Here is a 14,636-nt window from a genome sequence, read left to right on the forward strand (position 1 = left end):
ATGAGAAATATTCTCACACGTAACATTATACGGCACTTTACTGCCTTACTGATATTGATTTTTTTCCTCTCTCTCTTATTCATGCATTATTAAATGCCTGTCTACAGCTCCAACACACAGCATGAGGAATTTCAGTATTTCTTCAAATGCGTATAGCTTAAATGAAACTTATATACAGTATTTATATGTAGAATTTGTTCATCAGTTCTCAGTTAAATGTTTACTTAAGGATGGATTTGCCTTTGTAAATCTGCTGGTCACTATTGATCTGTTGCTGGCTTTCTGTGGAAATCAAGTAGTTTCTTGTTTCGGGGGTATAGCAGAGAAGGTTGCTCACTGTCACTTTGTAACCTCCTTTCTCCCCTGCTGATCGATCTCACTGTCCTCTGCACGTCCGTTTCAGACCGGGTTGCTAGGAAACCAGAACTTGAGAGTGAGTGATGGAGGAGCAGATGTTGTTTAATTGCACAGTTTATTCAGGGTTACTAGTTAAACGTTTACATGCAATCTCTTTAGTAAAACCACGAAACGTGAATCTGTTTAAATTCCCCTAAAGCAAGCTGAATGGAGCAGTGATGAAGCTTAGTTGTAATGAAACATACAGTGCTTGAGTTATATTGCTAGGATATTTTTATAACCCACCCTGAGGCTGTAGGGAAGACAAACAAACACACAAATGTAGAAACATCAGGCTGACGCACACCTCCAGCACAATGCCGATCACAATGTGACACTCCCATGAGCAGCATGAGTGAGCTACACACTCCCTAATGTTTATGAGTGTAATAAAAATACAGGTTTACATGAGTTCATGCGTAATGTACGCTTGGGACTGGGAACTATTTGTGATCTTTTTAGGTAATCATATGATGATTATGTCATTATAAAATTGATAACATGCACTTTTTATATAACGATTATATGCCCACGTAAATCAATCTACAATGGAAGAATACTGACAACTCCTACTCCTACAAACATCTTTTATTGAAAGCAACGTAACTTTCATATACTTCACCTGCGCTATAAGACAGATAATATTATCAAAGACCCCAAACTATTTTACACTAATGCCATTATGAATGATTTTTAAATGGACTGCATTTAAAACACATGGAAGAAAGTTTGACTTTATTCCAGAAGCCATAAGAGTCTAGTAAAAGAGGTCTTGTAAAATACACTCATAAAGTCTTCATAGTGTTGAACATAGTTGGCCAGCTAAAGATTGGTCACAGCCGTTAACCCTTGTCTTTTTATATTTATTTTTAATATGTGCAGTATCATATTTTGGATTTTATATTTTCTTTCTGGATGAATTGTTGCTGTTTTTGTGCTTGCTAACCAACTTGCCTAGAATTGGCCATAGAGGCCCACAAAGTTAAATGTGTAATGTAACAAATCAGCATTTTATTCTGTTCACATCACCGCATTTGACATGAGATGTATGTTGTTACAGGTGATGAAGACCTACCACATGTACCATACTGAGAGTCTCAGTGCTGAGAACAAGCTGAAGGAGGCAGAGAAACAGGAAGAGAAGCACATCGGCAAGGCCAATGACATTAGTTCCAGCCTTCTGCGATACGGCCATGATGAACGCCCACAGCGACGGAGCTCTGTCAAGAAGATGGAGAAAATGAAGGAGAAGGTCTGTTTGGGTTGACTGGTTTATACATGATATGATATGTGTTGTACATTATCGGCATCTACACTCAAGTACAAACGATCTGCAAATGCATCCATAATGATCTTCTTGAATTTCACCAGTTGCTATCTGCACAAATGACACTGGAAAATGTCGTTAAAGCTCCAAGGAGCCCGTCTCTACATTGTGCAAAATATTACATGTATTGACAGATTATATCAAATAAAATCAGACTGATGTAGTAATGCATTCTTTGAGTACATTAGGAATCAATTTTACATCCTGTATTGATGGGACTCTTTCTTTCTCTTCCTCTTTCTCTCTAGAGACAAGCCAAGTACTCTGAAAACAAGCTGAAGTGCACAAAGGCCCGCAATGACTATCTTCTCAATCTGGCAGCTACAAATGCTCTGGTGGCCAAATACTACATTCATGATGTCTCAGACATGATAGACGTAAGTTAATATTGTCAGAGCCGAAAATGCAAATGTTAAAAGAACTACAGTTTAGTCCAAGTGCTTCTTTTGCAACTTCTGGGTCTTTTATTGGTTTATAATGACTATATTCTTGTCCTCAGTGTTGTGACTTAGGTTACCATGCAAGCCTGGCACGTACCTTGAGAACCTACCTGTCTGCAGAGTATAGTCTAGAGACTTCTCGCCACGAGGGTCTGGACTTGCTGGAGGGAGCAGTAGATGCCATGGATATCAGAGGAGATAAGCTGAGGTTCATGGACACCCACAGCCAGATCTTCTGTCCTCCTGCACGCTTTGACTATCAGCCTCACATGGGAGATGAGGTGAGTCACTAGAAAACAGGGCTCTGAGAATAGGGCCTTAGTACGTATTGGTACAATGTGCATCTCATCATGTTTGCTGTTCTCTATGTTAAATCCGCCTGGTGAAGTTCCCTTTCTTCCTTAATGCTAGGTGTGTCAGGTGAGTGCACAGCAACCTGTCCAGACAGAGCTCTTGATGCGCCACCACCAGCTGCAGTCTCGCCTGGCCACGCTGAAGATAGAAAATGAAGAGGTGAGAGTGCACACCGGTCTCAGAGGGTTGAAGGTAGCCGGTGTCAGCATTTGATCTTAGAATGAAACATGCTATACATACTAATGTTCCTTTCTGCTCACTCACATATGGCTAAATATAAAATCTAGAGGCCATTGCAAAATAACACGGCAGGAAATGAACGCCTTTATCGTTCAGACGATCAATGTTGTCTACATGTTGCTGAACAGGAAGATTTTTGAAAGATGGATATCTGCTGCTCTGTTTGTAACATGGTCTGTAAGAGGACATGATGTTAACAGGCATTGAGGCATTTTTAGAAAGAGTATTAAAAGCTTACTGATCCAAAATGTAAGTGTGTATGTGATACAACAGACATTTTTAGAGAAAGAACAATACAACTCTCATATCTGTTTATTTAAATGGCAATCCACAACACCCAAATCCACCAAACAGCACCTTAAAGTGCAATAATAAACATACTTGTCTATGCTGTACACGGTCAAAAAGACAAACTGGTTTTACACCCAGCTAATGTAATATAAGGTGCTGGAGGGAAGACTTCATTACCTTTGGACAGTTTTATGCTGACCTAAACTAACTGGCTACTGGCTGTAGCTTAATATAGACTGCACAGGTGTGAGAGTAAATGCACTATTAACTACACCTTGAAAAATAGAGCTTAATTTGAAAATCTGCTTCTCTATTAGGACCCTATAAATGACACAGAATTTCAATGATGTAACCACTTCTGCAATTCATCACTCATCAAAAGGTTGTTTGTCTTACTTTTAGCACCCGAGGCGTTTCAATACCTCCTTTGGCTTCACTATATTTTAAACCGAGATTGGCAGCCAACGCCGTTAATTCTGTCACATGTGCCAAAAACAAGCAGTCTTCAGGACTGTCATCCTGTATTTATCGATTCATCTTCAATCTGACACTGACCTCTGGGGTCGTCTCCTGCCTCCACTGGGGGCCACCCCGACATGCATAGTAACCAAGGCCACTGTGAGTCACACAGACCTGTTTAAAGGTCATCAGATTGTGTATGTGTCAGAGCCTGTCTGTCATGAATATGGAAATGCACACTGCCTTCCTGTCTACCACACACATGGAAGGAACATAGTTAATCTTTCATGTCACGATGCTCCATGCGAGGAAGCTAATTACTCTGTTGTTTACGGGGTGTCAGTCAAAGTGCTGTGAAAATGGCCTGCAGTGGTTTAATCTGAGACGGTGGTGGCTTGTTTACACCGTACCGCTTGTTTGTGACAATGAGAGGATGTCTTTGGAAATATGTACATCAGGAATAATTACAGTATTCTTTGTTATATACAACTCACCAAATGAATTCCATACATATTTCATACAATCCTATTAAACAAAGATGTTGTAACTGTGGATATAATTCAAATTGTCTGCTACTAGGTGAGGAAGACTCTTGACGCCACCATGCAGACTCTTCAGGACATGCTCACAGTGGAGGACTTTGATGTGTCAGAGGCCTTCCAGCACAGCCAATCCACAGAGTCGGTTAAATCGGCTTCCTCGGACTCCTACATGAGCAAGGCAAACATCACAAAGAGACGAGCCAATCAGCAGGAGACAGAGGGCTTCTACTTCACTGTGAGTTTTCAGAGAAATGAGACCATGAAGGTGCTGCAGCATGGACGGTGCACACTATAATTAGAAATAATCCTGTCAATATTCGTCCTTTTATCTGTTTCGTCTGCAGAAATACAAGGAGTACTTGAATGGCAGCAATCTCATTGTCAAACTTCAGGCCAAGCATGATCTTCTGAAGCAGACGTTAGGAGAAGGTAAGATGTACTGAGTTACACATTTGTGGTGTGGTAATAGTTTGGGGTTTATCTTTTACAATATGTTTAGTATTATGTGGGCAAATAATAGAAATATTAAAGTCACAACAAGAGAAATAGTTGACTAGATTTTGGGGATCCCTTGATATAGAGATGGTGTTACAAATAATATCTAACAAATCGATGTTTTCAGCAAAAAATCAATAGGTCTAAATACTAAAACAAAAACATACATTCATGATTAGAAGTACTTTGCTTGAAGGCCATGTCATGCCAGTCTGTTCATAAGAGCCCAGCATGTGAATACGGATGTTTATCTTCTCATGTCAGTGTGTTGCTACTTGAAAATCTTAGAATTATCTGCTTACTTTTGCTTGTATATTAGTTGGTTGGTCCTCACATCATTCTTCAGCACTTAGAGTCATTTATGTTTTGGATATACAAGAGTCTAGGTGGAGGAATTTGAATGATTGATTCTGTGATTTTTTTTTTCTACAACAAAGCTGGAAATAATTATTTTGTGTACCAAAGTACACAGAACTCTTAATTTAGGAGTATTTCGTGCCATACTTTAATCGTATATTTAATCATACATTACTTAATATGCATTAACCTCAGCCAAAGATGTGGCATCATTGTGTTTAAGCTTTAGAGTTGGAATTACGTCTGTTTGACATAAAGCAGGGTTGTGCTGGAAGCTGTTTTCCACATGATGTGAATCCTTGAACAAATATTTCTGATTGACTGATCAAAGTGAGGCCTTAATTTGTTTGTGTACAGTGAGATGTGTATGTGTGTGTGCGTGTGCACGCGAATGTGATGCACATATCATGAAATCATCACACTGTACAAATCAGCTCCCACAACCACCCACTCCTGTTGCCCCTGGATACATTTTCTACTTTGCCGAGCGAGTAGACAGGCTATCCCCTTCTGGGGCTCTTGTGCCGTTTCTAGGGCGACCGCTGAATGACCGCTGCCTGGCGGTGAGTCAAATACAGCCATGGCGCTCACCCCATTGAGTCTGGCTGAATAGATGCCCGTTTTCTCATAACACCCCTTTCCGTCTCCATCTGCCAGCCTTGTATAGTCGGCCAGCACTCAACCGTACAGCTAACTTCTGTGATTGTAAAACTAGCGTATACTAATTTAGTCTCTTTCTCTGCTGTTTTTCCTTTTAGGGGAGAGGGCTGAATATGGAACAACTAGGTAAGATGTCCAGTGACAAGAGGGTAAATAAAGTAGGCGATGATGTGTGAAATCCTTCCTGTGTCCCTGGAAATGGCAGGAATGAGATCACAGTCTGGAAATAGTCTCAACTTCTCTCTTATTTGTTGAACAAAAGGTTCGATCCTAATTAAAGTAGGTGGTGCTCAGAGCCTCTATCTAATATGTTAAGATTAAGAAATGAAATGCCAGTGAGATGGATGACTTCCTGCTGATGTTCTTAAGAATTCAATGAGCAGAAAATGTACATATATTGACAAGGCAGTCTCAGGGCTTATCGAATATGAGGGTTTAACGTTTGCCTTTTTTCATCTTTGGCCCAGTTCATTAAATCTTTATTGAATTTTTTTTGTGTGAGAATTCCCTGTAGTCATTGTCACTGACATCTGATAAAGTTTTGCTCCAGCACCTCCGTCTATGGATGAGTTTAAAGGAATAATTTGACAATTGGGGAAATTAGATTAGAAGATTGATACTAAATCGATTTTATACTAAATATGAAGCTACCACTAACCATTAGCCTAACTTAGTGTAGAGATCAGAAACAGCTAGACTGAAATATTTCACCTTTTTTTTTGCAGATAAAACAAACAAACAAACAAACTTTGGGGTGAGGCAGGCTAACTGTTCCCCCCTGATTCCACTCTTTGTGCTAAGCTAAGCTAAGCTGGCTTCATATTTATTTTACAGATACAATAGTGATCGATCTTTACATCTAACTCTTAGCAAGAAAGTTAGACGTGAAGCATATTTCCCAAATTCAAACTATTCCTTTTATGTTTTGTCAAGGTGAAAAACTGAGATGTCAACAAATGCAGTAAAAAAAAATGTCAATGTCAAAGTGTATTTTGATGTATAGTCATACCACTTGCATTATTTTCCATATTTACCATGTACCAACCATACACCCCCCCACCATCTCCCCAGGCCCCCCACTCTTCCCCCTAAACCCCAGAGAATGCGGAAGTCTAGACCTCGCTCCATTTTTAACCGTAAGCTGTTTAACGGCAATATGGAGGCCTTCATTCAGGTATTAGCCCATCTGTGCTCTTTGTCTCTCCATGAGCTCAGCTGTCTCGCTATAGCAGTCCTTGGGGGTTCTCTTTTGCCTTTGCCCACTCTTTTACCCAAATGTTGGCTCACTCATGCACTGACTTTCCTCTTCCTCACTTGCCTTGTCTTCACAGTCTTGCCGTTCAGGAAAGACAGGGTGAGAGTGAATTAATTTGGCTTCATGAGTGTCAGTTGGCCATGCACCAGCCATGTTAGGCTATGCAAATAAACACATGGCTGCATCCACTTTAATGCTCAATCAAAGAGTGACAGGCAGACAGTGTGCTTCGACAGCTGTGAAGATAAACGTCAGGATTCGGTAGAGCTAAAATGTTCTGTCGACTGGCAGAAAATATTTTGATAAGCAATTAAATGTTAGTCATTTTTCAAGCTGAAATTCCCTTTGATCTGTCTTATATGATGATGAAGTGAAAATCTGTAGATTTTATAACAAGTATTGAAATAACACCCTGGGATTTAGGAGGTTATGTTGGGCGCGTATTTATATTTATATTTATATTTATTACATTTTACAAAATATGATTCAGTTAGTTAATCCAGAAAATAGTAGTCAGCTTAATGAATAATAAAAATAGAGTAGTTACAGCCCTATAATTCAGCCATTAGCTTTTCTCTCTGTCAAACAGTCCTTTTCTGACTGAAAAGAAATGCTTTACTGTTTGTGGCCTCCACCCCCATCCTCTCGGGTAGTACCCTCCCTCCTACACACTCCCCCCGCCGAGCCATGTCCTCATGTCTCACACCCCACAAGGCACTGATGCTTTGGCTATTCTCTCAGGCCAGGCCTCCTCTTTTTCTTTCTCTGTACAATCTGTCTCTCTCACTAACCTGTTGTGGTTGTTGTTGCCTCTCTCTTCCTCTGTCTACGTGCCTTACTGCTCTCTGCCCAGGGGAAGACGGAATGTCCGTGCCAGGAGTCAGGTACTCTGTCTTATAGCAGGGCGGGGATGATCACACTGTGTTCAGTATGCTAACCAACATTTCTGTGCCTCTGTCCTGTTGGCATTCCTGGGAAAATACTGTAGTAATAGTAATTGTTCTGCTTATTTTTGCTCTGCACACTTAACATCAGTTATATAAAAATCATTAAATGATTAACAATGTTCTATCAACTCTGTGAAGTTAATTGATTCGAGGGGCTGCTTCTATAAGCTTCTGGTGATAACACCCTTCTGGCATGACTACATGTTTTCCATTATTTTCTACTGATGTGCTTCGAATAATGATCATTTGAATCTCTCTGGTAGGACTCAGGGCAGCCCATACCAGTGGTGGTTGAGAGCTGCGTTCGATACATCAATCTGTATGGTAGGTTCTTCTGGGGCTGCTTTTGCAGTGCCAGACATACATGATGTACAAATCCTGTCACTGTTATAATTGTACAACCTCATTCACACAAGAAGCAAGCAATAGGACCTGCTATTATCACTTTAGGGAAGAAGGATTGAAGCAGCACAATGAATCAGTTATCAGTTTTAAATTAGCTGACGGCATTTGATGAACTCAGACCTCATAAAATCAAAAGTGTTTGCCGGTGACAAAGCTGTGTTTGTAAAGATTGCAGTTAAGACAGACTTGATTGTGATTGCATCCAATAATGGCTAAAAACAAAAAAGTTCATTAACCATAAAAGAAACATAAACAAATTCACTAAAAGTGTCAATGATAATGACCTATTTGTCTTTGAAATCCTCTAGCAGGGGGCAGTCTTAATCTCATAACATAATCTTTTATTTATCAGTTACTGCTGCAGACTGTTCTGGTCTTTGCATAATTTTCCCCCCCACCTTTATAGCACTTACTCACAATGTAGTCTAAACTATCATTATTTCTTTTTTTAAATGTGTTTTAACCTTCTGCTGTTAAGTGCTGCACAGGTAGGCCTAGTGTGTGGACCGGTTATTATTCTTATACTGTAAATGTGCAAAGAGATTCAATGAAAAGACATTTGTGCTGATACCTTTTGTTTTCCATTTTACACCAATGGCTCTGTCTGCTCACAGGTCTTCAGCAACAAGGTATATTTCGAGTTCCAGGCTCCCAGGTCGAAGTCAACGATATTAAGAATGCATTTGAAAGAGGTTAGTCCCGGTGTGCTTGGCTATCTTCTCTTGATTGATTTTAAATTGCGTTTTGTTCACCTCAAAAGCCACAGTCTCTCCTACAAGCCTTTTAAAGTGCAAATAAAGAGCCCATGTGTCACATGTAACCCTGTAATGGACATGTAAACCATTTTAGATGCATAATACATAAGATCAGCATCTTGGATTAATAACATGAGGAAACATAACTGCACTTTCAATGTTTATATTAACATGACAACTTCAAATATGCTTTAAAGGTCATGTCAATGCCATGCTACAAGGATACTGATAGTAGTGAATGATTAATGAGTGGATTAAATGTATGTTATGTCTATAGGAGAGGACCCACTGGTGGATGATCAGGCCGATCATGACATCAACTCTGTGGCAGGCGTTCTTAAGCTCTACTTCAGAGGGCTGGAAAACCCGCTGTTCCCTAAAGAGCGTTTCCTCGACCTCATATCCACAACTAGTGAGTCACATTCCAGGAAGACGCCTAAAAAATTTATTAATTAGGGTTGCTTTCTATAAATATTTTATTCTTCCGTTGCGTATTTCTTTTTATTTTAGAGCTTGACTCGGGCGCAGAAAGAGCTCATCACCTTCAGCAGATAATTGTGACTCTTCAGCGGCCCGTGATCATCGTCATGAGATACCTGTTTGCATTTCTGAATCAGTAAGTCCCGTCACAACGCATTCCACTTATTTCACACCGATAGAGTGATGCTAATGACTTCTATCTTTCCAGTCTTTCTCAGTACAGTGATGAGAACATGATGGACCCCTACAACCTGGCCATTTGCTTCGGTCCAACATTGATGCCAATACCAGATGACCAGGACCCTGTGTCCTGCCAGGCGCATGTTAACGAGGTCATTAAGACAATTATCATCCACCATGAGGCCATATTCCCAACCCAACGTGAGTTGGATGGGCCTGTGTATGAAAAGTGCATGGCTGGTGGAGAAGAGTACTGGTAAGTGGCGGTTTAATCCCTAGTTTATATACAGCCATTTACCACCTATTTGTCTCAGTTGTTAACAATTTCATAAAAAGAGATATACATTTACTATTCAGACGATTAGATAATATGCATAATTCTGTACGCTTGGTATAATAATAAATACTTAATTCTCGTTATATAGAAAGTGCTTGTAAACATGATGTTGTGGCTAGACCGTAACCCAAGATGCACATTGTAACCAGTATTCAATTGTATTTCTCTGGTAAATGTATGTACTGATAACCATAATCATATTTATGCATTTGTATGCATTTGTACATGTTTGTACATTGTTCATTCATTGATTTGGCTTTTTTTTACATTTTCTGTATTTTTTTGTGTTAAAAGTTTTGACAAAAGTGGGATGAAATTTAAAAAAAGAAAGAAAACAATGCCAACTGTGAAACACTAAAATAATGGAGTATGGAACTTGTATTTGGTTTGGAGACTGGAGGACTGTCTGTTCTTTTGTGCTTCTGACTGTGTAACTCCATATTTCTTTCTTTCATATGCAGTGAAAGCCCCCACAGTGAGCCAGGAGCTCTTGACGAGGTGGACAATGGTACCGGACCCAACACTAGTGACGAAGGTGAGTCACCAAACACAGACTGCAGCCGTACCTGTGAAAGCTGAAATAATTACCTTTCTGTCACCTTTTTTTGTTTCGTGCTTACTTTATATTATTTGTGTTGCAGAGTTGGAGCAAATCGAGGCCATAGCGAAGTTTGATTACGTGGGCCGAAGTCCTAGAGAGCTTTCCTTCAAGAAAGGAGCCTCTTTGCTACTCTACCTGCGAGCCTCTCAGGACTGGTGGGAGGGCCGACATAATGGCGTGGATGGGCTGATTCCACATCAGTACATTGTGGTACAAGACATGTGAGTAAGATACATTTATATGCACATTTGACTGTGAAGTCCACAATAAGATTTTAGCTTTATCAAAATTATTATTTTAGTATGAATCTGTGTTCTAGTCAAGAAATCCAGTGCCTTGGTTCTGCTGCAGGACAACATCTACTTTGGGCTTGGTCATTATTTATGTTGCTCTATTTTCCCTAAAATGCATGTTTCTATTCTTACCATCCCTGCAAGCTGTGTAATGCTTTCAAAAAGCTTGGCCTCATAAAACCTTCGTGAGGATCAGGGTGAATGAAATGCTCCTGTTCCTGAATGGTTTCCTTGTTGTCTTGGCACAACAAATGCCCCCCAAGTAGCTGTTGAACAGTAAGGAGGACGGTTACTCCTCTGCCTTTTTAATTCCTGCTCTAGCCTGATAACCACACCTGCAGCATTGGGCAGGTAACAAAATTAAAACCAAATTAAGAGGAAGAATGATGTATGTAATACCAAAAGTGGCTTCCAGGCACTGATGGGTGATTCATTTCGTGTGGAAAAGTAATTGTGCTGATGACATTTTAGATTTTTGTGTTGTTTTTGTGGCCAGAATGTAATTGTTAACGATTCTTTTGTGCAGTTTGAGAGATGAAACTTTTTTCAGTTCCATCTCTCAAAGTAAAAGCCAATAAAAACATTTCCTGAGGACAGAATCCATTAATGGAGATCAGTCTCTTCTGTCTGTCTTTATTAGGGATGATGCATTCTCAGATAGCGTTCAGAGGAGCGATAGTGCCGCCAGCAGTGTACCACACCACGATGAAAGAGCCCCATCCAGAAATGACCGCCAAGCTCCTTGCGAACACACACCTGAGCACCGCTTTGGAGCAGCATTGGGAAGGTCGGCTTAAATTCCATGGGATGTATGCCATAGGGAGTGAGAGGGCACATAGTACATGCAGTACATGGTGTAGAGATGATTAATAATAGCTTTAAAAAAAAAAAAAGATAGAGTATCAAACTGTGATTTTTTTTTTTTAGGGTGAGGGTGCGATCAGATGGAGCTGCAGGTCCACGCCACAGGAACGGCGCTGACAGTCACAGCCCCAGTCGAAGTGCAGACCAGCCCCCCAGGGTTATGCCCCGCCCCTGCAGCCCACACAAAGTAGCTGTTACCAGGGGCCCAACAGACAGTCCAGAAAAACGGCGTCTCACCACTTTTGGCAGTGCTGGATGTATCAACCACCCAGACAGAAAGGCCTTCATCGACAGCCACTCTCAGCGATCTTCACCCAGCACCACTCGGCACGCGAGTTTAGGAGATCACAAAACCCTCGAGGCTGAAGCACTCGCTGAGGTAAGTGTTAATATTGAATGGACCTTGAAATAGACAAATACAGGAGGAAGCTCTATTGACTGAGTTAGAGGCATACGCGTTTGGTTGTAGTTGCTCCATGCCTGATTGTATTTTGTCTTCTGTCCATTTTGTCAGGACATAGAGAAAACCATGAATACAGCTCTTCATGAGCTGCGTGAGCTGGAGCGACAAAATGTAGCCAAACATGCCCCTGATGTTGTTTTGGACACATTAGAGCCGCTCAAACACCCCGGTGGAGCCCAGGATCCACCAGGCAGCCCTCTACACACCATGGTGATAAGGGATCCAGATGCAGCACAGCGACGTACCAGTAGCAGCTCCTCCTCCGAGACCATGACCACTTTTAAACCTGCTCTGTCAGCACGTAGACCGAGTGCACCTCTAAGGCCTCCACCTGTCAGACCAGTCCGACCTGCTCCTGTGATTGGGCAGGGTCAGGGACCACACCGCTCCAGCAGCTCTAGTTCCTCCGGTCTTGGCAGCCCTGGCATCACACCCACTGACAGGGTCTTTCCCAAACCTCCCTCCCCATCACCGTCCACTTCCTCTTCATCCTCAGACAAACAAGGTAACATGTAGCTCCAGTCAGTCCCGAGTCAAGTGATTCGAAGAACTCTGTGGATTGTGATCACATTGACACCTGGTCTGTATGACGAATATTTACCACTAGTCTTGTATAGTCTCGGACGGCTACTGCTGGTTTCTGACAACTCTGTGCCCACCCATTGACTTGCCGGTGGACAAGTTAATGTACTGTATTACAATATTACACAAAAATAGGATTTAAATCTATGAGAATGATTTTATAGAATGCTACCATGCTGAATAGCCATGCTGGATAAACAAGGGATGCACTGGAAAATACTTCTGTTTACTGAAATCTGACAATGAAACATCTCATGTTATTAGCTCACAAAAATGCTGTGAGCTTGGACTTTGTATTTGGTTTTATGTTCCATTTTGACACTTAAGGGAATATTTCACCACTAATTATGTAGACATTAAGCCTCTGCTGATGGTCTATGTAGTCTATTAAAACTATAACTCCTTTGGCATCATTTATATTGACAGAGAAGTTTCCTTGGAGAGCCTGTCTCAGTACCAGCATATACCAGCAAGTGCTGCCAACAACATGCCGACACCACGGCTGTCTGAAATCACGCTCTATTTGCAATGTGGTGCACTAAATGAACTGTCCACCATTTTATTTGTGTGTGTGTGTGGACTTCACAGTGGGAAGTTTACATCTATGTAGATTACAAAAATCCAACAATAGATTAAATTTAAAAAAGTCACATTTTATAGATACAGTTGTGTGACGCTACACTTTAGTAATGACACAAAAAAACACCATAGTGTAAACTATTGTCTTGAGTGTTCTCAGACACAGCCGACGTTTGAATGGTAAGACCAGGCTAAAATTGCATTAAGTTGCAGTTTTTCTAATTGTCACTAGACGTTGGTACCAAGGAAATACATTTCCATGTGTCCATGTCTTATAACGGAATATCCTGATCAGGGTCGCGGCAGCTGGAGTCTATCCCAGCTGGTGTTGGGATAGGTCCCTTAATGCCAGCTGTGATAGGACAGAGCTGATACATGGAGACAAACAAGGTTCCAAGGAAATCACATCTGCAATAGAGCCATTATTTTAAGAAAATTCAGATTTGTTTCCACTGAGTGACATTGCAGACAGCAGTGCTTGCTACACCCCCACATTGGCTAATTCTTCTAGAAGCAAACTTATCAGAATAATTTGAATCATGATATAATTTTTTTTAATTAATTGGATGGAAATATCCTCCAACTTCTCTGTTGAAATGCTCATTTTTTTCCACAAGAGCGGTAAGATGTTTTAAAGAAATGGTCTCTCACTGCAGGATAGTGTTTTGGTTTTTGGTTGGGACAGGTCAACACCTGAAGCGTGAAAGTTCTCCAGTCTGGCCAGCAGTGGCGGCATCACTGGGTTTGCAGTGCAGCAGCACAATCTATGACAACCTGAGACTTTGCCTGTCTTTGTAGCAATTCCTCAGCAGTGGACCAGGACTGTTCCAAAATGTTCTTCTTAAGCCTGATAACAGGAGATAGGAAAATGAATCTTATCTCAGCCAAAACTATATTTTCATCTCAGAATAGGTCAGTAGATGGCAGAAATAGACCAGGCTGCAGGGCTACGGTTACACAGAGAACATTGACAATTATTACGACCATTTTAGACATACCACCCCTATAACTAATACAAAGAAATAAAGATTAAAATCAGTACAATGTTTCTATAATATAGTCATCTCTCTATATAAAAAAGATTAGCTGTGTTACCTCAATAAACAAGTAAAACGTTCTCCTTCAATTCAAGTGACTAATGCACTTCTGAACACTACAGGGAACTGTGTAGGTTCTGTGTTTTCATTTTGATGAAGTTGTTCTAGAAACATGCTATAGCACATCAGTATCATTAAAGCTTACATAATGTCTAGATTGCACATGGTCAGTTCAGGCTGTGTGGATGTTCAGATGAATTTGTTTACTGTCGGTGGTGTTTGTTGTCTGTCTTATAA

At 40.7% G+C, this 14,636-nt stretch overlaps 1 protein-coding gene across 4 annotated transcripts in view; it reads left to right on the forward strand.

Annotated features, from left to right (window-relative positions):
• Positions 1-14,072, forward strand: part of LOC104920520 (SLIT-ROBO Rho GTPase-activating protein 3) — a 28,747-nt gene extending 14,675 nt beyond the window's left edge. The window contains exons 5-22 of one of the 4 annotated variants that reach the window (XM_010732802.3): positions 1,457-1,648; positions 1,972-2,100; positions 2,223-2,444; positions 2,575-2,676; positions 4,087-4,284; positions 4,394-4,478; positions 5,660-5,687; positions 6,633-6,735; positions 8,027-8,087; positions 8,783-8,860; positions 9,201-9,335; positions 9,434-9,539; positions 9,612-9,839; positions 10,382-10,455; positions 10,562-10,742; positions 11,455-11,601; positions 11,742-12,057; positions 12,193-14,072. In XM_010732802.3, the coding sequence (XP_010731104.1) occupies positions 1,457-1,648; positions 1,972-2,100; positions 2,223-2,444; positions 2,575-2,676; positions 4,087-4,284; positions 4,394-4,478; positions 5,660-5,687; positions 6,633-6,735; positions 8,027-8,087; positions 8,783-8,860; positions 9,201-9,335; positions 9,434-9,539; positions 9,612-9,839; positions 10,382-10,455; positions 10,562-10,742; positions 11,455-11,601; positions 11,742-12,057; positions 12,193-12,657 (2,850 nt within the window). In that variant the 3' untranslated portion in view covers positions 12,658-14,072. Of the gene's footprint in view, positions 1-1,456; positions 1,649-1,971; positions 2,101-2,222; positions 2,445-2,574; positions 2,677-4,086; positions 4,285-4,393; positions 4,479-5,659; positions 5,688-6,632; positions 6,736-7,669; positions 8,088-8,782; positions 8,862-9,200; positions 9,336-9,433; positions 9,540-9,611; positions 9,840-10,381; positions 10,456-10,561; positions 10,743-11,454; positions 11,602-11,741; positions 12,058-12,192 lie in introns of those variants that run through there. The other 3 variants (XM_010732801.3, XR_003462518.1, XR_002042134.2) reach the window with 3 other exon arrangements.
• Positions 14,073-14,636: the final 564 nt, after the last annotated feature.

The sequence above is a fragment of the Larimichthys crocea genome, chromosome VI (assembly GCF_000972845.2).
Source record: "Larimichthys crocea isolate SSNF chromosome VI, L_crocea_2.0, whole genome shotgun sequence".
Classification (NCBI taxonomy): domain Eukaryota; kingdom Metazoa; phylum Chordata; class Actinopteri; family Sciaenidae; genus Larimichthys; species Larimichthys crocea.